Source organism: Sturnus vulgaris, chromosome 26, assembly GCF_052056855.1.
Source record: "Sturnus vulgaris isolate bStuVul1 chromosome 26, bStuVul1.hap1, whole genome shotgun sequence".
In the NCBI taxonomy this organism is placed as follows: domain Eukaryota; kingdom Metazoa; phylum Chordata; class Aves; order Passeriformes; family Sturnidae; genus Sturnus; species Sturnus vulgaris.
Genome location: NC_142268.1, coordinates 5,475,180 through 5,498,842, shown reverse-complemented (window position 1 = coordinate 5,498,842; position 23,663 = coordinate 5,475,180). Strand labels below are relative to the sequence as shown.

General features: G+C 40.4%; 1 protein-coding gene across 1 annotated transcript in view; it reads left to right on the top strand.

Annotated features, from left to right (window-relative positions):
* LMNB2 (lamin B2) overlaps positions 1-23,663 on the top strand; it is a 36,484-nt gene extending 12,821 nt beyond the window's left edge. The window contains exons 3-12 of the mRNA XM_014884344.2: positions 6,474-6,630; positions 7,331-7,456; positions 9,829-9,999; positions 13,132-13,257; positions 13,456-13,676; positions 14,164-14,455; positions 14,920-15,027; positions 15,835-15,954; positions 17,333-17,434; positions 18,519-23,663. Of these exons, the coding sequence (XP_014739830.1) occupies positions 6,474-6,630; positions 7,331-7,456; positions 9,829-9,999; positions 13,132-13,257; positions 13,456-13,676; positions 14,164-14,455; positions 14,920-15,027; positions 15,835-15,954; positions 17,333-17,434; positions 18,519-18,560 (1,465 nt within the window). The 3' untranslated portion in view covers positions 18,561-23,663. The remainder of the gene's footprint in view (positions 1-6,473; positions 6,631-7,330; positions 7,457-9,828; positions 10,000-13,131; positions 13,258-13,455; positions 13,677-14,163; positions 14,456-14,919; positions 15,028-15,834; positions 15,955-17,332; positions 17,435-18,518) is intronic.

Sequence of the window (23,663 nt, the reverse complement as noted above, 5' to 3'; positions counted from 1 at the left end):
ATCAACCAGTTCCTTAGGACTCTCAGGTGTATCTTGTCCAGTCCCACAGACTTGAATATATTCAGGTTTCTTGGGTGGTCACAAACCTAACCTTCTCTTATAGTGTGAGCTATTTTGCCTTCCCAGTTCCTGTTTTGTGGTCTGTCTACTGGAGAGGTTGCCATTGAAGGCTGAGGCAAAGTAGTTGTTGAGTACATCAACCTTCTTCTTGTCTGTTATTACCACTTTGCCAGTCTTGTTCATCAAAGAAGTATACTTGCTTTGACCTTCCTTTTCTGACTGACATACCTGCGGAAGCTCTTCTAGTTATTCTTGGTGTCCTTTGCCAAGTTCAACTTCAGCTGCACCTTGGTCTTACTGACCCTATCCCTAGACAACCAGGCAATGTCTCCATACTCTTGCCAGGTGACCAGCCCATACTAATACTGCCTCACCATTATCTTCTTGCCTTTTAGTTTCACCTGCTGGTCGCAACTCATCCATACTGGTCTCTTGCCTTCCAGTCCTGAGGATGAAGAGCTTTTGTGCTCTAGAAAACTTCCTAAGAGATCTTCTTCTTTGTCTCTGAGGGCAGTTTCCCAGGGGGTGCTATTAACCAATTCCTTGAACAGTAGGCAGTTTGCTTTCCTAAAATTCATTTTCATTATTCTTCACTTGACTCACGTCTCTCAGGACTGCAGACTCCTGGACTGCGTGATCACTGCAGTCCAGACTGTGTCTTGTCTTGGCATCACCAGTTGGCTCACTTGTATTGGTGACTATCAAGTCCAGTATCTCATCCTGTCTGGTAGAGTCATTTATTACCTGGCCTGACAGTCTATTCTCAGTGCTCTCCAGCAGCCTCCTCGATTGCCTACAGCTCGCCTTGCTACTTTTCCAGCAGATGCGAATGGCTGAGGTTCCACAGCAGGATGAGTCTGTGAGTGCTGTGAGTGCAGTGCCTCCTGTAGCTGGAGCAAAAAGGCTCCACTTGATCAGTCAGCCCGGAGTAGATGCCAACCAAAAGTGTTCTCATTGTTGTCTCTGTCTCTAATTCTTACCATAGGCTTTCAAAATGCTTGAGCTGTTCTTTAGAGACAGCCCTTCACATTTGATCCACTTCTTGGGGAGAGCAACCCCTCCACCCCTTCTTCCTTGCCTGTCCTTTCTTGACAGCCTGTAGCTGTTCATAGTTGAAGTCCAGTCATGAGGTTCATCCAACCAAGTTTACCAGCAATTGAGTCGCAACTTTCCAGCAGCACAGTGGCTTCCAGCTCCTCCTATTTATTGCCCACCCTTCATGCATTGCTGTAGAGAAACAACTGGGCTGTCGTTGTATCATCTTCTTAGATGAGGACTCCTTAATTTGTTGAATTGAATTTGTATTTCATGTAGGTTTCCCTGTTGGCTCCTATTATCTCAGGAGCCATCTCTCTAAGACTTTCAGAGTACCCACTGAAAACTGAATGTGAAACTAGAGCAAGAGGGGGACAAGGGGGAGGAAGCACTTCCTTCTAATGAGAAAGAACAGCCAGCCAAAACATGTGTGTTGCAGCTGATGCACTGAAGAGAAGGGATGCCATATAAAGAGATCAGGACAGGCTGGAGAACTGAGCCTGTGTGAACCTTATGAAGTTCAACAAGGCCAAGTGTAAGGCTCTGCGTATGTGTTGGTTCATTCCCATCACAGACACAGGCTGGGTGGAGAATGGATCAAGAGCAGCCCTGAGGAGAACCAGGTATCAATGGATGAAAAACTGAATTTGAGCTAACAGTATGCACTTACAGCCCTGAAAGCTGATCATATCCTGTGCTGCATCAAAAGAAGTGTGGCCAGCAGGTCAAGGGAGGTGATTTGCCTCTTCAAGCCCACATGGAGTTCTGTTCTGGTGACTGAATATCAGAATAATGTGAAGCTGCTGGAGTGAGTCCAGAGGAGGCCACATTTTCTGGTATTCTGAAGGCTGAAGCTCCTCTGCTCTGGAGCCAGGCTGGGAGAGCTGGGGGCATTCACCTGGAGAAGAGAAGCCTCCAGGGAGACCTTAGGCCCTGCAAGGGGCTCCAGGAGAGGGAGAAGGACTTTGTACATGGCAGTTGTGGTGGGACAAGGGTGAATAGCTTCACACTGACATAGGGCAGCATTAGATGGGATATTGGAAAGAAATTCTTCCATGTGAGGGTGGTGAGGCACTGAATCATAGAGTCATGGAATATCCTGAACTGGACTAGACCCACAAGAGCCGTCAACTCCTTGCACAGACACCCCAAAATCCCACCCTATGCCTGAGAGTCTTGTCCAAACTCTCCTTGAGCTCTGGCAGCCTTGGGGCTGTGATGATTCCCTGGGGAGCCTGTTCAAAGCCCCAGCACCCTCTGGGGGAAGAACATAATATCCAACCACTGGAATAGGTTGCTCTGAGAGAAGCTGTGGCTGCCCCATCTGTGTGGAAGTGTTCAAGGCAGACTGAATGGGGCTTGGAGCCATCCTGGTCTAATGGAAGGTGTCCCTGCCCATGGGAAGGGTGAAACAAGACGAGATTTAAGGTCCCTTCCAACCCAGCCCATTATGTCATACATATATGTACAATTTGTACCTTGAATGCAACTCATGAATGTAAAATTTTTTGTTTTGAGCCAAGTTCATAACTAGGTTCATAAAACAGTTGGGTAGTTTCACTTTATAAAAAATTAAATATCTTTAGGATATTCGAACACCATTTATATGATGCAAGGAACAACTTAACTTTTAGTTTAAAGATGTTTGTATCAGGAGTAGGGACATATTTTTAAATCTAGAATTAAAATACTGTTGTAAAAATAGCAATTTTCATACCATTCTGTAGCATGTATGGTTCTATAGGCTGTGTAATGGCTTCCAGTGTTTATGCTTTAATTTTCAGCCGTTTGACAAAACTTTTGACTACAAGAGAGAGGGGATAAGTGGACGAGGTATGGATGGGAATTAATTTACCAGTGAGGTGCACAACACTTCTGCTTAGGTAGAACACCACCCTCCCACAAGACTGTTGAACCAGATCTGGTGAAATGAATAAGATCTATGCACTGATAGCAGAGGTAACTGTGATGGCATGGTTAAGGAAAGTCTCCTGTCCTGGTGTTCATGAAGTGTCTGTTCATATCTTTACCAGGGTCACTTTTCCCTGGGTCAAGCCAGGTGTGAAGGTCAGTATCTGTCAGGTGCCATCATTCTGCTTGCTTTAGCAGTCTTCTGCTGGAGCTGCATGCTCCCAGCTCTGAGAGGGGTGAATGTCATGCTGTGACTTCCTCTGCCTGCTACCTACTCCACATGTAGAGACAGGACAACAGGACGTAGCTTCAGACTGTAATACAGTAGGTTTAGATTTGATACTAGGAACAAATTCTTCCCTGTGAGGGTGGTGAAGGCCTGGCACGGGTTGCCCAGAGCAGTTGTGGCTGCCTCATCCCTGAAGGTGTCCAAGGCCAGGCTGGATGCGGCTTGGAACATCATGGGGGTGGAACAAGATTGGCTTTAAGATTCCTTCCAACCCAAACAATGCTGTGATTCTGTGGTTTCGTGATTTAACATAGCTTGGTTTTTAGTTAAAGAGAAAATCCATCTGTTACAGAAGTGATTCTCTGTGAGGATTGCTGACAGCTTCCTCTAGATCCAAGAGAACCAATCAGCTGCTAGTTTTGATTATTGACATGCTGTCAAACCACTTAAGAAAGCTAGACGCATCTCTGTGAATCACTTGTCAGAACAAATAAACCCTGGAAAGCTCTCGTTTCCAACTTTGAACAGGTCAGTGGCTCGCAGGCTGGGGTGGAGCGGGCCAGGCCCTGCCTCTGCTGCAGCACGGCCAGGCGGGCCTAGGGCTCAGCTGAAATTCTGCCAGGCAGGGGGAGGGGAAGCCATCGGCCCATGGCATGCTGCTGTGGAGTCCTAGCCTGGCTGCTGAGATCCTGCCCCCCACCAGCATGGCCACCGAAAACCTCTGGCTGCTGCCTTGTAAAGATCACATGACAATCTGTAGCCTGGGCAAGATATAGTTCACAGATGAATCCTGCAAACATCAATCCTCTCTCGAGTGAGAGAAAGGAAAGAGTGAAGATACTTAGAGAGAACAACAGGAGACATAAAGCTCAGTAAAGGAGTCAAAATCCCAGATGGGAGGAGAATGAGGAGATGCCTTAGTCTTGGGCTGAAATTCCTCTGTAGGCCACGGTGATGGACTATGATACACTGAAATATCCCTGTAAATCATTGAAAAGCATGAGGGATGGAGCATTCAAAGTGTAGACATGAGTAAAGGCATCCATGGTGGAGCAAGTAGATGCTGAAGTAGTCGTGATTCCATGATAGGTTTGAACAGAGAGATGAGAGTGATGAAGACCCTTTGCCACCAGCAAAGAGGAAGAAGACCTCTGCTCCCAGAGATGGATGAAAAGAACTTACGGTTTTATGCTACACCCACTACATGTGGTCACTGAAACATTTCCCTTGAGCAATTGTGGCTCTGGGAAAAAAGAGCTCTTGAGCGTTACCCTAACTTGGTGTTCCTTGAAGCATTGACACATCTCACCAGGTGCATTGACTGCTTGTGGGAACTTTTTAAAATCTCAGAGATCCCCAAAAGCATTTGTACCTTTGTAAAACCGCTATCACATTTCTGCATGAAGGCAATAAGCCAGGCTGAAAGTATAAGTGAAAATAAAAATTAAAATGGCTTGCAATATTGTCAGTGTCCTTGAGAGGGCCAAAGTTACTTATCACTGTCAAGAATGCTCTATGCTTCTTTGTTAAGCTGTACATCAAACACTTCTATTCATTCCCATCCCTGAAAGCAGTTGCTTGCTGCCTGGCTTCTGCAGCTAGGGGGAAGCAGGAGGCTGTGTGAGCACATACTGCTGTTCATGCTCAGAGAGATGTGATATTTGCCCTTTGGGTCCTGCACAGGCTCCCTGAGTCTCCTTGGTTGTGACACAGGCACAGTGGCATGTTTTGCAACGTGTGTAAAATGCAGTGCTTGTGACCTTCCGATTGCTACTAAATAATTGTCTTTTAAGTAGAAGCCATGTTTTGTCTGTGCCTCCAGCCAGCTGCTGGGTTTGAAGACACTGCACGTATGTTGCAGAACAGATTTCACAGTGACGGATTGGACCGATGATAAGAAAAATTGGTTACAATTATATGAAAACAGATTCCAAGATCTACACCATGAAATGCAGAGAAAAAACAGAAACTGAATGCATCACAAAATAAAGATGGCAACTTAGAAAAAGATGCACACCATGCTGAACCATGTAAAGAAATATTGTATGTAGGGCACACCACTACCCCATAATGAAGGATTTTGGTAAAATAATTCTGGCCAATTCAGGCAAATCAGAAATTTAAGAAGACAGTACAAGTGATGAGGTGTTTGGGAACCAAGCTTCAGGATCTGGGCTGAGCAGTAAAGTTTGTATAATCTACAACACTGGTTTTCAGCTTCTTTTTTTTCCTCTTTGCAAACATAATAGTTATTTTTCATGTTTGGAGTTGCAGATTGAATACAGAGCTTTTAAAAGCCTAGATGTAGTAGGAATTCTCTTCAAAGTTAGTTCGGTGGACCCTTAAAAACAGCTCATGGACCACAGGTGCAAATTAGAGATCTATAGATTAGAAGTTTGAGGAAAGGAAAGGAGAAAAATTGTCTGCAATGACTTAAGCGAAAAAAAATTTAAAATGGTTCCCTCCATCCCATGTGGTGTCATACTAGAACAGCAAGCTTAAGCAGCAACAAGGAAGCATTACAGCACATAACAGAACAGTTTTTTAATAACGATGAATGCTGAGAAAAGCTGCAGAAAGTCACTATATTAGATGAAAAGGCTAATAAATTACTTGGTGGGCAGAAGGAAGATTACCTTGATCATATCTGCAAGTGGGATATAACAGCTAAAATAATGGTATTTAAGCACTCAGTCGTGCTTTGCCCATAATGAATACTGCTGAAGACATGCTGTTTTAATCCTGAAAGGTGACCACGTTTCCATAGTGGATTATTTTATTTTACTGCTTTTGTGGGACTACATCATGAAGAATAGGCTTGACTACATCAGATATAAAACACAGGGGATGCTCAGGCCTCTTTGGCCATTGCATATGCTTGGCTTCCTGGGCTGTACTCCAAAGTAAAAGATATCAGCTATGTAGCTAATAAAAAGTACTGTTTACACCTTGTGTGTATTACCATCTCTTAGCTGCCAGAGTTGCCTTCTTGTTTTTCCCTTGTCTGTCTATAACATGTTTTTTAGCATGTCATGCATTTACAGAACATGGTACTGCACATTTTGGGGGTGTTCCAGGTCAATGATCAACAGCACATGCAGGTTACTGCAGGAGCCATATAGTGGTGAGCTGGGCTTGATAAAAGGTGTCTGGTAACAAAATACCAGTGGCTGTAACCAAGATATGCTCAGGATGGGTGTGTACCCATGTATAAATATAATGTCCTTTTTTTTTCCAGCTACAAGAAGAAGGATGCAGATTTGTCTGTGGCTCAGGGTCGCATCAAGGATCTGGAAGTTCTCTTCCATAGAAGTGAAGCAGAACTCAATACTGTCCTGAATGAGAAACGCAGTCTGGAGGCAGAGGTGGCTGATCTGCGTGCCCAGCTTGCTAAGGTATGAAAGGGAATGTTCTCTTGCTTCAGCACAGGAAAGGCTGTGTAGCATAAATTCCCTTTTTTCTTTGCAGCTAGTTTATAGTCTGAACATCAGTGATCCACCTTGCTTACTGATGAACCTTTGGCTGATCCTCTTGGATACAAAACTAAATTCTAAGAAATCTACGTGAAACAACCAAAGCAACACAGTGTTTTAGACATTTTGCTTATCAGAAGCTTATTTAAAAATTTCTGATGTTTCTATATTCATGGGATGTTGGGTTATTAAATGTTGTCCTTTGTAAGGTCCTGCATAATTATACACTTGTGCTGGAGTACCCAGTAGGACGATGCTAACAAGAAGAGTAAAGTGCAACATGTTGTGCTTGAGGAATTAATAATCCTCAGCTCCTGTATCAGAGTGTATTGAACTAATCCTACATTTTAAATAGCTGGTATGCAGACATATAAGCTTGGTTTAAATATCAATTAACATAGACATACGCACACACATGTTCTTTTTTTTTTTGTAGGGCTTTTATTTATTAATTGTGTTTCTTTTCTGGTGATGGTGTGGGTTGGTTTTCTTTAAATCAGTGGCTTGACATCAGATTTGTTATTGTGAGTAACTGGTCCAAAGACATCAGACGATGACCGTAAAACGTTTATGGATGAAAGATAAGAATCAAGACAAATTTATCTTTAAAATTCTTTACTAGGCTGAAGATGGTCATGCTGTGGCAAAGAAGCAATTGGAGCAGGAGACACTCATGCGTGTGGACCTGGAAAATCGGTGCCAGAGTTTACAAGAAGATCTGGATTTCAGGAAGAATGTATTTGAGGAGGTATCAATCTAGTAATCTTGCCACTGTCCAAAGTTAATGTAGCTTTTAATCAAATTGACTATGAACAACTGCTTACTTGTCTGGGTAGAGAAAAATCAGTATTATCCTTCCTATAAATGTGTTGAGTAATAAAATAGATGAAGGTTCTACACCTCCATTTACATTTACCATGGTAAAACATGGTAAATCAGTGATGGAGTCAGTATGAGAGCCAAGTAACAGAGTATTGTTTCATGGGCAGGTGAACTCATGGAGCCAGCTGACTGCTGTGGGAAAGGGAAAACCTTGTTCCCTCTCTTTGGACCTGGTTGCATGGCCCTGCTCTTTACTTAGACTAGCTTTGGCTGGTGGACCTGATTATGACCTATTTTTATTGACTAGAACAGTATGCAACTGCTTTGCTTATTGCAGAGGTAGTTTTCTGCCTGTTAAGTGAATGGTTCTAGTGAAGACCAAAATGTTTGTAATAGTGGGAATTGGGAAAGGGAAACATGACTTTCTCTCTGTACCATATGCAAAGTGTTATGTCTGTTTATTCCATCTCTGGTGCTTCTGCAAGCTCATTCAATGAGCGGCTGCAGAGCAGTCGCCACATGCTTCTGCTGTTCATCTCACCTGCTCTGGGTGTGATGCTTAGCTCACTGTTCACTTCACTACTTCAACCAGATTAATAGAAAGATACTAAAGTTTTTTTGGTTGAGTTTAATTTTTGACCCTTAGTGGCTGAGTTGTTTTACCACAGAATCCAAATGAGTGCTCAGGCTGGTTAGGGATAGGACAGGGCTGTGTGGCTAAGGAGAGGGAACAGGGCTTGAGCAGGGCAAAGAAACCAACCAGGGAGATCACCCTGAGGTGGTACTGACCATTGTCTCACTTCCATGCCCTGCAGCAGTTGGATTGGTACACTCACTGCAATGACAGATCCTTGTTTGGTTGTAGGACCTTAAAATAACTTTTCTTCTTGGAGAGAATGTGTTGCTGTTCACTGAATGTGAAGCTAAATGAGATAGCAGAAGCTAATCCTAAAGCTTGCTGTTCTCAAGGGTTCTATAGCTATTCCTGAAGTTCTTTGATTCTGCTATGCACCAAGTCAACAAATGAAGCAATAAAGAAATTTATTTCCTTATTTTAGTGAATTAATTAGGTTCACTGAAGGGTCCAAATCTCCATTAGAATTGAGACATCGTGACTGGGAATCGTGGCAAGTGAGGCCTGCTTATTCCAGTGGTGTTGAGCTGCTGGATCAGCTCAGCCCTTCACCTGATCCCTTGGAGTCCCTCACAACATTCCTGCAGCTTCTGAGCTGCCATTGCCTAGAGTTACCGAGAGATTGCTGCTTGCTACTTTTCTTGGTGTAAAAATTAACCACAGAAGGAAAAGCTTCTTCCGTATCACTTCAGAGCATTGCTGCTAGTAAAAGGACATGTTTCTTGGGATCTATTTTTAGATAGAGCATTTGTGCAAAACAGCTAGTAAAGTTACCTGCTATGACGCCGGTCTGGCAAAACTGAGCCTTGCTTCACTTGTTATTGTTCCTCCTGGCCCTGCTGCTAAGTTCAGGCCCCCTTCCAGTACTCAGAACCACTCCTTGGTTGTTTGTCCTGCCCTGAAGGAATAAATTGTTTTTCTCATACCACACATTCACGCCTGGCTAGGTCTCTGCATGAATAAGTGCCTGAGTAAGCCTTACCTTACTAGTTTACAACTAGTGTTCTTAAGCACAGAAAACTCATACATTTATAAAAATGAAAATTTCTTAGTACAAACTCTGATCATGAAAAATTATGTCTTCAGAATTGCTTGAGTTGCTGCTTTATTAATACTCTAATCAAAATCTAATAAGAAGAGGTGATGAAGTATCTAGAATATAGATGAGATCCACATGTGCTTAAGAGTGAAATTTGAAGATGCAGTTTTTCTCTAGAATGATATTTTTAATACATATAATGTTCACAAAAGGTGTTCATTTTCATCTGATTCCTTGTAGACCGCTATTGTAATGTCAGGATGTATTTTGAGAAGCACAGGCTTTATAGTGCAGCATATGGATCTCTTTACTATGAAAAAATTGATGTGTTTTTCACTTCCCCCCATTTTGACTTTTGTAGCATAAGACAGCTCCGTCCTTAGGCTATTTAGTTTTATGGCTATTTTTGAAGCTGGTTTTATTAACAATTACATCCTGACAAATGAAAACAGTAATTTGAATCTGTTAGTGCATGCAGCAATTCCCAGGCTTAAATGCCTGTAGTACTGTAGCTCCATTATACTGAATATTTAGTACTGCAGTAGTTAATTGTTGTCTGAATGTAACTGCTTGTACTGTTTACCTTAGTGTGGGAATTTGTCCCTCTTCTTTTGTGTGTGTGTAGGAAATAAGGGAAACAAGAAAACGACATGAACATCGTTTGATTGAGGTGGACACAAGCCGCCAACAGGAGTATGAATCCAAAATGACTCAGGCTCTGGAGGATCTGCGAAATCAACATGATGAACAAGTCAAACTGTATAAGATGGAGCTGGAGCAGACCTATCAGGCTAAGGTAACAATTGCTGTCCACAGCACTGTCTGACTGGAAGCCCAGTTTGTGAGATAAAAACCACTTCTATCAGCTCTACTGCTCTTAAAGAGACAAGTAACTGTAATTTCAGGAAGTTTTGTCCCAATTTTCAAATGCCTTCCCTAGGTCTTGTGTGCAGATGCAGTTCCAGGGAGGTTATAGCCAGAGGTAATAGCAAGCAATAGCTTTAGCCAAGAGAGGTCAGTGAGAAAACATGTGGAGCTGTTGTTGGTCCCTGCAGAAGACACAGTGGGAACAGTGGATGTCATGCAGTAGCTGCTTAGACAATGTCTTCTGCTATAAGGGCTCTTTTCTTACATTAGTAGATCAGTTTTTCTTCACAAATGGAGGGGGTAGGGAAGACTTGCAATATGTGCAATATGTTGCGCATAAGAAGCTGGATGGGGAGATTGGAGAGCTTTGAAGTGGGTGTGTCTCAGTATGGGCTTTTGCTTGGATGCAGTGAGCTTGCAAACGAATATAGACACACTGAAGGGGCTTCTTATCTAAGGGTGTCTTGTCACTTTGCTCTTACTGTGGTCTTTGCAGTATTCCTAACCACACCAATGCACTTTTAAATATGTCTAAGCCTGGCCACATTTCAATGATCTATGTTAGTCTGGACTGGAAAATTACTAGATGCAGCTGTGATTTCTTTAGTGACAGGGAAACTTCAGGCAAGATATCAGATCTTTCTTGGTCAGCTTTGGTGATGAAAACCGTGATATATAATTTGGAAATCATAGAATTGTAGAGTGGTTTGGGCTGGAAGGGACTTTGAGAAGTCATCTAGTCCAGCCCTCTGCCTTGAACAGGAACATCTTTAAACTAGATCAGGTTGCTCAGAGCCCCGTACTGGCGATTCTGGTTGTTGAAAATACTTGTCAATTTTTACAGCCTCTTCTTGTTCTCTTGTACTGGAGAATGATGGTACTGCTAGCCTTGTTCTCCCCAACCCTTCGCAGAGACTCCCTTTGAACTCTTTGGTTGATGATTTGGTTTGAGAAACACTGATCTACAAATATTTAACTATTACTTACAGCAGCAACACTATAGATAATAGATACTAAAATCCCAAAATGAAAATTAAAACCCCTAACACAACAGTGTTGGAATTATTCACAGAACTCTGGAACATGTAATACTTTATGCAAGGAGCTACTTGTCTGAAGGAGATCCAGGATAGAAGAGGCTTAGTAGGAAAAAAAAATTTAAAATGGCTACAATATGCAGACTTAGAAAATTAAAAAGTGACAAGGTTTGAACGGGGGGATGAACAAATTAAGCTTTTTTTTCCCCTGCATAAAGGTGGTTATTATGAATGAAGTCGGAATATGGAAAGAAAGGGGTTTAGCTGTGAATTTCATTCTGTGATATCTGAACAAAGATGTGTCCCTGTTAGAGAGTGAAAGCTGAGGAGCAATAGATGGCAAAGCAAATCATTAGGTTTAGCAGCTGAGCATCTCCAGGATGAGATGGTCTTGGGTAAAAGCTCACTTCTTACACAGGACAAATGTGGAGCAGCTGGAAAAGGTCCAGAGGAGGCCACGAAAGTGATCTGAGGACTGGAGCACCTCTTACGGAGAGAGTTGAGAGAGCTGGGGTGTTCAGCCTGGACAAGAGAACTCTCCAGGGAGACCTTATTGAGACTTTTGAATACTTAAAAAGGGCTTGGAAGAAAGATCATCATGATTTGTGATAATAAGCAATAGAAATTCTGAGCATTTGGCACTATGCCAGCATGACTATAAGGTAGTGAATGGTTGTCAGACTTCAAATATTTTTTTATTTTAATCTTTACAAGAAGTAATGGAGTGTGTAGTTGAAGTTCCTTCAAAATCTGTGGCCTAAAGAAGGCTCTGTGTGTGCTGCTCAGAACCTAGTGAACAGCAGAGATAATGAAGATTGATTTTATAAACCTTTGTGCTGTGTGGCTAAAGAACATCTGCCTGTAACTATTCTTAGAATTGGATCAGTTTAGTTTTTGAGTGGATTCCGTGGTGTGGTGAAATTTGAGGTCCAGCTCTAAGGCATGTAAAGGATGCTTTTTCTAGCTCTCTGCTTTTATGAAACTTACCATGTAAGAGTTCTGGTTTTGCTCTCTCTGTTTTGGTTAAAATTAACCACTAGAAATTAAGCTTGTTCACTAGCTTTAACAAAAAATAAAAAAAAAAAAATAACAAAAAATTAAAAACAGATCATGTATTGGCAGCTATTAGGGAAAGATAAGAAAACCAAACACATTGTTTTGCCTGTGGGACAGGTTGTCATCTGGAGTGCTGTGGGTAATTTTATTGCTTCTTGCAAAGGTACTACAGAGTAATACGGAGCAGACTGACAGAATTTAGAGTGGGAAACAAGTCAAGCATGAGAAAATTTTAAATAAAACTTCACCTGGGAAAAAGATGTATTGAGAGAAGTGAAAGATACAGTGGATATCTGTAAAAGGATAAATAGCATGGGGGAAGGTGAATGAGGAATGATTGTTTATTATTTTTTCAGTAGGAGCAGGGACAGTGAATGTCCAGTGAGGATGTCCAGATTGAGAGGAAACAAAAAGTTGTTCTTTAATGTAGAGCTAAGCTCGTTGCCCCAAAAATTAAAAAAGCAGAAACAAATTCCTGCCTGAGAAATCCACTGAGAGATAATAAGCAGCAAAATACAGTCTCTGACTGAGGAAGTCCCTGAGTTCCAAATAGCCAGCAGAGACATAATACACATGGAGTATTTTATTGAGTTAGTCTCTGGGTATGCAGGGAACTTTTGGACCAGGACATGAATTAGGTAGGCAGCCTTTGCTGTCACACAGTGTGATTTGCCTTAGGACAAACATGCAGAGCTCATGATCAGTTTTTTGGAAACTAAGGTTACTTGTATAATGGAAAGGCTAATAGAGTATTTTTTTAACATCATAAGCAAATCCTATAAGAACAGATCTGAAATAGATTTTTCCTTCGGTCCTTGGGGAATTCCTTAATGTTATGCAGTTCTAATCCTAAACTTACCAGACCATTTAAAATTTTTTAGAATTAAATAGTTGCTATTATTTTGCCAAAAGAATATTGCAGGATTTCTAACTCAGTACAAGTGATGTGTGTAAAAATTTCTTTCCAGCTGGAGAATGCCAAATTGTCCTCTGACCAAAATGACAAAGCTGCTGGTGCAGCTCGAGAGGAGCTGAAGGAGGCTCGCATGAGGATAGAAGCTCTCAGCTACCAGCTTTCTGGTCTTCAGAAACAGGTAAAGGGACTAAATTGGCTTTCATCTCAAACACACAGCTGTTTTATGTGAATATATTAACAGTTCTGACCCTTCATATTTTCTGAATTTTACACAGAGAAATCTTTGTTACGTTCATTTGGGAGGGAGAAGGGTTTTAACGTTTTGAGTGGACTTGCATGGATGCCACGTGAGCTTTTTCTTGTGCTGTGTGCCCAGGCCAGTGCAGCGGAAGATCGCATCCGGGAGCTGGAGGAAATGATGGCTGGTGAGCGGGAGAAGTTTAGGAAGATGTTGGATGCAAAGGAGAGGGAAATGACAGACATGAGGGACCAGATGCAGCTTCAGCTTACAGAGTACCAAGAGCTGCTTGATGTTAAATTAGCACTGGACATGGAGATCAGTGCTTACCGAAAACTCCTGGAAGGAGAAGAGGAAAGGTGCGTAAAGATTCCACTTTCTTTTCTAAGGACTCACAAGTGTTGTTGCATGGAACACTTGAATGGAACACTTGTTCTCAACTGAACACTGTCATTATTTTGGGTTTTTGTAATGGTCTTGGAGTACAGTGAAATATATTATTCTGTGCTTGGTCTTCATATCATCTTTTTACTTAAGTGCTTGTACTTCTGTGGTTTTAAATCATAGGGCCCAAGAATAGTGTGTTTACTAGTTTACTGGAGGGAGAGGTTAAGTGATCTGTGTTGCTCTCAGTAGCACTGCTTTCCATGTCACATGGTCATACTGCCAGAACATTCCTCAGGGATGGGTAGCCCCCTTCTCCTCATGTATGCAGTCCTCCTGACATACAGAGTGAGGATGCTGTCAGCCATGGAGCACATTACAGTCTGGTTACTTGAGGATATTGTAGCTTTGTCAATGGTTCTCTGGGTGAGCTAATTAGAATGCTTTCTTGATTGTGTTAAGGTTGAAGCTCTCTCCAAGTCCCTCCTCCCGTGTCACAGTCTCTCGAGCTACCTCCAGCAGCAGCAGCAGCAGCACTTCACTTGTTCGCTCTTCCCGAAGCAAGCGAAAACGTATTGAGGCAGAGGAGCTTTCCGGCAGTGGAACAAGTGGGATTGGCACAGGAAGCATCAGTGGCAGCAGCAGTAGCAGTAGCTTTCAAATGTCCCAGCAAGCTTCAGCTACAGGAAGTATCAGCATAGAAGAGATAGACCTGGAGGGCAAATATGTTCAGCTTAAGAACAACTCAGAGAAGGTGAGCATCAGCAGAACCCATAGAAAACAAGGAGCTAAATTGCAGCCCTTTGCAGCATGAGTAGGTGTGGCCATGTGGAGAGCAGGAGCAGCATCTCAAGGTGCAGCATCCTGCAGGAATTAATGGAGGCTTTGAAAAGTTGAATATAATGGTGGGCTAACATGCTGCAGGAAGAGAATACAATTTGTGTCCCAAATGTGTGCTGGGACACTGCTCACAGAAACAGCCTGCTATCTAGCAGAACTTTGTTGTGTGAAAGGGATGTCCTTTAAAATTTTGCTGAATGACCTTACAGGATTTACACTGACTGGATATAGGCAAATACTTTCAAGGTAGAATGCAAATGTCTAGCAACCATATAAATAAATTTATATTCCCATTATTTTAATGACAAATACCTAGACTGTGATGACTGTTAGTTTTGTTTTATTCACTCTGGATAACTCTCTGACTCTCTCCATTAGGATCAGTCTTTGGGTAACTGGAGACTGAAAAGACAAATTGGAGATGGAGATGAAATTGCTTACAAATTTACTCCTAAGTATGTCCTCAGAGCTGGGCAGACTGTTACAGTAAGTTGTATTTACAGTATGTCAGCAACATATTCTTCTGTTGATGTCGTGGCAATTTGAAATCTTGAAGTCTGATACAGCCTGATTTAGTGTATAAATTTTGGGTTCATGGATCTCACTCTAGAGAAGCAGGATTTCAGTTACAAAAATGCAAAACAAAAGATGAATTTCTATATTAGTACTTCAGTATTTAGACCATTTTTTTGGCACAGAGAAGGTTGAAGAAAAAGGTATTTTGGGGGAATAGTCAAGGACTATTGTTTCCAAACACCTTTGCCCAGGTTTAGAACCCTAATCCTGCTTCAATCTCTTAAAGAATTGGGAACAGTTAAGAGCATTCATCCAGAGTAGTAGACTGTAGTTAAGACAGGACATTCTACTACATTAACTGTAGTAGAACAGCTGAGTTTCAAAAATTTTGCATTTTATTTTCAGTCTGTAACAGATGTTCTTTTAGGAAGAAATAAATGTATCTTTTAATCACTTGCAGCTATTTCTACTTAAGTATCAATTGTTCAGATAGATACAAAAGATTAAGTTGGTACACTACCTGCTGCTTTTTGCCTTGGCTCCATACAGTATGATTATTGAGACAGTGGCAGAAGAAATTTGTTCAGAAAAGAATTCATGACTGCGATGCTAGATTTTTTTAATACCTTACTGCAAGTAATAGTGTAGTTAAAAGTAGAGTAAAACTGCCATTTGAATTCAGAAAAGAAACCTAGTATATAGAGAGAATTAGGGGGATATGTATATTTAAAAGAAAAAAGGAGATAAACAGCTAATTACAGCTGTCGTTCTCTCTAGATCTGGGGTGCAGATGCAGGCGTGTCTCACAGCCCCCCCTCTGTTCTGGTGTGGAAGAACCAAGGCAGCTGGGGCACCGGTGGAAATATCCGCACATACCTCGTCAACTCTGAAGGAGAGGTAGGCTGGGTCCCATCTCCCAAACTTCATTTGGGGATGGGGTGACAGTGACAAAATCCTGGTTGTGGCATGTCTGCTGTTGTCCTCTAATATGACAGTTTATAACACTGAAACAATTAGATGTGTCTGCATATCTCTGACATTTTTGGGATATTTTTGAAAACTATGATCGTCATGATTATGCCCATAGACAACAGGCAAGAATACCCTGCTAGAGGAGAATTTGTTTGGAATTTGAGTATGTACTTTTAGAAGAGACAAAAAGAAGCATTTCTGGCAATTCACAATTCCATTATATAGTTCCTATGATGTTCTGAGTTGCAATGTAAATATTAATTTAGGAAGATAGTTGTCCTTTCGGTGTTAGAAGCATACCATAAGTTCTCGTTTGGCAGAGGTTCCTGAGCATTCTGCATTTTCCTACATCTGCCCACAGTTAATGTTTTTAAAACTATCCTTGCAGATGACTTCTGCAAGGGAGAATCATGCTTTGGCTGTTACTCATAACCATGACATTATCCCAAATCTGATAGCAGTAAGAAAAGGAAACAGACCACAGTTGTATCAGTTTTTGTGTTGACTTTCTTGCTGGCAGTTTTCTGGAAGAACTTTGTGGGCAGGGTGAGGTAGGACTGGGGTTAATTGGTACAAATAGAAAGCTAACACTCTCAATATTCTAACTGTGTGGTCAAACTAGTATCTGAAAAAATTTCAAATTCATATCTGTTTTCACTATGATTACCTTTAGTGTCCCTGCTTAGGAGTGTATGTTAAGGGCAACTTTTTCCACAACGAGAGATTTTTACCTGTGATTTCCATGGTGCAAGTAGGCAGAAGAATTTATCACTATTTAAAAGTGCTAAAAATAATTCAGTAATAAAGGAAGCTTCCTGGGGTTTTAGAATTCTCTTTAATGCCTGGCTTGTAAGACCATGCTGATAATCAACATATACAATTGACATTGAATATTTATTAGAAATTGGGAAATTCTTTATGTTGTGTAATCACACTAGGAAAGTTTAGTTTCTCACATTACCGTGTACCTCACACAGCTCCTACCTGTGTCTGCTGTGACCTTGTGTAAAATCGACTACCTATCACCTGAAACATGTCTGCTTCCTTCTCTTAAATCCCAGGGTAATGAAAGAAAATTCAAGTGACTGAATTACATTACCATGTCTTTTAGTGCACAGAAATAGGAGTGATGTTGTGGTTTGCAGGATATTGACAGTATTTGCTTGCATAACTACTATTAAATCTAGGCTAAGTTGCTTTAAACTCTCCAAAATTTAATAAGGATATTATATTGATGGTATAGCAAAAACTTAACAGATAGATAAAGACTCCTGGCCATCTCCTTATCTATTATTTTGTGTAGGAAGTTGCAGTGAGAAGCATTACTAAATCAGTAGTCGTGCGAGATAATGAAGAGGAAGAAGATGAAACAGAATATGGAGAGGAAGACCTTTTCAACCAACAGGTAATCAGATGGAGACCAGATGTTTACTTGTGCCTCATTACTTGGATCAGTCAGGCATAAGATTTAGTGGGGGGATCCCCCTTCAGCTTTTGTCAGCTCTAAGCTTCCTGGTCCTTTCTTCCTTTCCTTCAATGGTTGCTTACAACATTGCAGTGCACCGGAAGTGGACAATGTGAGCAATGCTGCCAGAAATTGCTGCTGGGACCCATCCTGGTACAGCTCAGGAAGTGGCTGATGCCAGCTCAGGGTTTCTGTGCTTCAGATCATACTTCTGCAGCATTCCTCCCAGTGTCTGCTGCTCTGTGCAGCAAGGCTAGGGCATTCTTGCTGGAATATTACCAGATAACCACTGAAAACCAGGAATGGGGATGCTTCTCTTGCTGCAAGCTTCAGCTTATTGACTTATTTTCTTATACAACATACCTTCTACACCTGAAACAAACTTGTTTTTTCTTAATAATACCACCTGTGTGTTTTGATAACCTTTAGTTTAATAATGTGAAATAAGTTACCAGCAGTTGACAGAGCAAAAAATGCCGAAAGATACATGGGTGATATCAGAAAATATTTTAAATTTTAAACTCGATTTGTTCTTCTGATCAATGGCCATTAGCTCTTTGCACAAATAACCCATTCTGTGCAGGTTTGTAGGTGAGTTCTCAGAGCTTTTTTGGTTCCAAAGATTGAGCAGTGCATTTGTAGTATAAAACAACTTATTTTTGTTACCCAAAAAAGCAGCTATACAGCGGAGATCTCTCTCAAATGGAATCAGCATTTGAAATAAAGGAACTTGCTGGTCTCAAGCTAATGACATCGCAATTTCCATTTGTCATCTGTATCACTTTTGGAAATACGGGCACTAACCAGTCGACCCATCACAGGAAGGCACATCCAGAGGAGCAGTGTGTCAGTCCTGGCAGCAGACTGGGCCAGGTGCTCTGCTTCCTTTTATGTAGTGATGTTCCCTTAATGTAACTGAACTACTAAAAAAGTGCTTTTGGCAATTGAGATGATAACCAGACTCTAGGCTTGCAATCTGAATAGCTGGTAAGAACTGAATTCAACTCTGTCTATCTTATTTTAGGGTGATCCCAGAACAACCTCTAGAGGATGCTCAGTGATGTGAAAAAAGAAGAAAGAAACTATTATTTGTGCTTTCCCCCCTTCATTTATTTCCTTTTATTTTTGCTATTTTTTCCTTCCAGAGCCACTGAAAACTATTTTTATATACATCACCTGATTTCTTTGAAGTTTACTCCTTGGTACATTTTTATAAAAAAAAAACCAAAAAAAAAAACTTTACTGAACAAAACTGCCAGGATTTTTAATAGATTTCTTTATTTTTCCCTCTTTGTTGAAACACTATATTGGAATACAATATTTTTCCCCACACAGAATATAAAGTCTTACATAGAAACCTAAAGCAGAAAAGAGAATTTTAGCTAAAATGAGATGAGACTCCTTGAGTGTACGGTAAATCTCTAATTACATATATAACCAGTATGACGCCCCCAGAAGAAAAGGTTTAATGAAGTGTGGTTCATCTACAGGGCCCTGGGAAAGATTCACAGGGTGTTTCCTCCACAGCTGTAGAAATGCTAGTATTTTGCCTGGTATCCTCAGCAATTTCCAGCTTAGGAAAATTAGATGACATATTCATTCAAAGTGCTGCTCCACAATTGCAGTGACACAGGAAAGCTTTATTTTAGGCATTTTTGACTCAGGACCTTGCCATTATGTCTTTCTCCAAGGTTTGACAGCCTAATGGTAAAACACCTGGGTCTGTCACACCTGAGCTCCATGTCATCATTTCAAAAGATGGAGAGTGGTGGGTTCTTCTTCCTGAATATACACACCATCCTAAATGGGAAGTGTCAAACTCAGAGTTCAAACTGTTTGATTTTTAGGGGATTTTGCCATTGTCACAAGTTAAATCATGGACACAAATTGTGATATTCAGTATTTATGATTTAATTATTTTGACATATTCAGCTTTAAAAATATTTGATTAAGATTTTAGAAGTAAAACATATTTATACTTTTGACAATGATAAATACTGGGGATTTAAAAATTATCCCATGTAAATGTTGACCTTTTTAATCAGAGCTAGATATAGTTTGTTCATACTTCTCTTAGGTCAAAGGGGCATTGTCAGGTATCCGAAGGAGCAATATTTCAAAGTAGAGCAGAAATAGTTGAATGACTTTTAAACAGTTCAAAGGAACTGCCTCTGTTAAGGACATAAGTGGCACAGCATTCAAGTGCTCAAGGCAAAGTCTAACAGGGAGTGAAGGGAGAATAATGTTTTTTATAAAAAATGCTTTGTATGGGTAGCAGACGATTTTTATTTTAATAGGATGATTTTTTATCTGACAAGGTCCATTTAGCTTAAGGTTTTTGCCACTATACTTCTCTGGACGTAAGTCTGAGTCCTGTAAGGGTGAGTGTTCATCTTTAAGCATGAGGAAAAATACTTGACTGCTCCAAAGAATCCAAATGTTTTATCAATTGCTAGTTGAAAAACAAACTTAGTAGTTTGGATACAAAATTTGAATACCGTTTGATTCCAGCACAGAATCCTGTTTTTACCTGCACTCTTGAACTCTGATCTTGTCATTCAAATACTTAAGACTCATCGGACAAGTGACAAGGCTTGGATGTTTTCGGTGGCTTTTGGACATTATGTTCTCTGAACAGTATCATGACTGACAGATATAACCTAGAAAGTCGGTTTAGTGGCTCTGACTGATGGCTTTGTTATGCAAGCAGGGTGGGAACAAAAGGGGCTTTAAGCTTCAGGATTTATTTTGCTATTTAAAAATAAATCAAAGATGCTACTTTTCTCTCTTTGAGTGGGATGACTGAATTGCTGAAGTTAGGCTAATAGACATTTAGAATTATGTTTTAATCTATCAGAAGACCCATTACAAAAAAACAAGATGAAGATTTGGCTGTTTGGGCTGATGGGATAACTGCATTGATGTACTTGGCCGTCTTTCTAATCTAATTTTCCCACTCTGCTTGAGTAGAAGGTTAAATATGTAGTAAATCATGTCTCTCTCTCTGTAAGATGTATCTAGTGAAATTATGTTTCTCAGACATACTGTTACAATTACCTTTTCTAAATTTGTTGTTATGCAAATGAATGCAATCAACGTAAAGTTATTTTTGCAACACACCTTCCAACCACTGGACACCATTTCCCTTTCTGACCCACAGCTTCTATAATATACACACATAGTATTTGAGGGCTTTTTAATTTTTCCCCAAAGATCTATATTTATTTTTTTTTACATGGGCCAGTTTTCAGACTGCTTATTCCTTTAAGATTTTCCTGTAAAATTAAGATTATCTTAAATACTAAAGCAATGAATGTGTAGTTAATTTACATTTTTTTCTATGGTTTTTGCTTTGTTTGTTTCCTGTAAAGAATGGCCGCAGAAAGGCAGCTCAAATGAAGAAAAACCTCTTGCTACCTGAGCCATAGTTTTCTTAACAGCTACTGTATGGGGACTGTGTCTTCTTGTAGCCTTAAGAACTGGTGCTTGCAGATGTCTTGTGATGAGCACTGGGCCCTTGAGTAACAGTCTGCAGTATTTGTCCTTAGAATTTGAACTGTGTCCTTTAACTTTGGAAACAGTTTATTTGATTCTTTAGGACCATGTTTAGATATATACAGGTCAGATAAACCTGTGATTGACACTGTGGGAAAAGCCAAGTCTGAATGTGGATGATCCTGTTACCACAGTGCTTTTTAATAGGCTACTACAAATAACTCCTGGCTGCAAATTACAAGACACAGAAGAACTACTGTATTCCATGTGCTTTCTTTTTTGTGTCACCTTCTCCAGCCACCATCCTGGCCTGTTGCTTTTGATGCTGAGCTTCCGTCTAACAGTGTCCAGCCAGACTGGGAGGCAGTTATGTGGCTTTACCAGCTCAAAAAGCATTGTTTCTTTTTTTTCTCTTTCCAAGATTTCCTTCCATTTGCAGGATCTTTAAAGCTGTTTGTTCAAATAAAATCCAGTGTCTCCTTGCCCCGTTTTTCTCTTTGATCCTATATATGAAGCAGTCTTGACGAAATTATAGCATGGACAGCAGTTCTACTCCAGTGCTGATACCTGGCATAAAGCTTGAAGGAGAAATAGATTTGACTTGTCTGGAGAAAAAATTATTTTAAGGTGTCTGTGATGAGGGAAATAGTATCAGTATCAAGTATAGTTACTTGAACGTAACTATCCATATGGATGTTCTTATTCCAGAAATATAACCTTATTCTAAAAGAATTAGTTTTTCCTATGTCTAGCTCATAACAGAATATCAAATAAAATACAGTAAACACATCCTGCCTACTCCTAAGCTCATGCCTCATGAAAATGCTTGTCTCAGAACAAGTCCATCCATCTGCAGACCTGTCAGGAATGTGGTGCCTTCTGGAGTGAGGTGTGGCTGCAGATTGCCTGGCATTTCATGCTATTTTTTCCCCTTGGTTCTGCATTTATTCCTTTAATTATTGCATTGCAGTGCCATACTCCAAGGAGTAGAGTGGCTGGGATTCCCTTGTTCCTGCACATCTGTATTTCCTGTTCCCTTTGTTGCTTCACAGCTCTGTTACCCAGCAGGTCTCTGCTGCCTACATGGGGCTCCAGCGTGGCTCTGACAGAACCCATCATTTGCACTGACATGTTGTTCACTTGTCTTTAGCTCTGTGTTGCCATTAGATGGACAGTTGGCTGCATAGTCTGTGTTTGTAACAGGAAGCAAAAGTCTCAGGAAGAATATAAATATCTGCTTCCTGTGATGTAAAAAAGCCAGCTGAGCATGTGTGCAAGCTGGCAGTAGAGTGGGAATTGCACTGCAGTGTGAAGCAGGCTGCAGTGTGAAAGGAGATCACTATATATGGTCTTTGTCCTCGAGCAGTGAGACACTTCAGGGATCTTACTAGGTTTTATACACCTTTTTCCTTTCTTTTTTAATGCTCATCATGTATAAAACCCTTTAATTGCAACCTGAACAGAGGTTGCAGGTTAAAAGAGACCTTTAAAAATCCTCCCAACACAGCAGGACCTTGGAGAATCTGTTACTTCTGTGCACATCAGAAAGGTTTTGATGCTGCAGGAAAATATGCCTGCTGTATGTTCTAGATCTCTTGTAACCACTTCTCATGTCTTCACTATTAAACCATTCTATCTCTTCTTTCTGTATCTTCTTTTGAAAGTCTTATCTCTAAACAAAGGCGTATGCATATTTGATCCTGCATTTTATTGACACTGTTGGGTCCAAATTCTGTGTGAGCAAAGCCTTGTGAACCAGTGAGCGGAAGGTGAGATAGTGATTGCATTTTTAAAAGCACTGTTTTAGATGAATGTCAGGACAAATTATATTGGAGAGATTGTTTTCTCATTTAAAATGGCCTGGGAAACAGAATTTTTATTTGCCCTTCAATATGCTTAGCTTTAAACCAGTTAAAAATTATTTAAAGGTGTTTGTTTTTTTTTTATAAAAGACCATATTTACATGCAATTATTATTTGTAAACATGCCTTTCTTGAAATGCTAAGGTCTAGAGTGAAAAAAATGTGAAAGCCTCCATTCAGAATAGCACAAGCAGTGAATTGACTTGGAGTTCCAGAAAATAAGATGTTGTTTATTGAACTTCCAGATTTTCTAGTTAGCTATTACTGAAGTGACAAGTCCATCTGTTTAATGCAGATGTTATTGTATATTCATCTACCCAGATCATTACACTAAAATTACAAGCAATAATCTATTTTGAGAAAATTTAAACCAAAATGGTTTCCATTTGGGCACAAAATACAGTTGGTCTCTTATTTTCATAGCAGTGATATGTTGTGACTTGAATTGTGATTTTTATTTTTAAAACTTTTAAAATAAAATTTTGGCTTAGATAGGTCTGGCTTGAGGGCACTGCAGTAACCACCTCCAGACAGCTGCTGATGATGACTTTTTGGAGGGTTCAGGTGTTTTAAATAGGGAATTACAAAAATAGGTTGTTAACAGAAACACAAGGATAATGAAACAATAAAAGTGATCACTTGAAACTTAGAAAAACTACATCATGACCTAGACTTTATCATTTCAAAGTGGTTGTTCTTTTCTTTTTAGAATATGCATGCCAAATGTCTTGTCTTTTTCAATTATTTGTAATATACATTTTATGACTGGAAACTTTTTGTACAACACACTCGAATAAATGTTTTGCATTTTA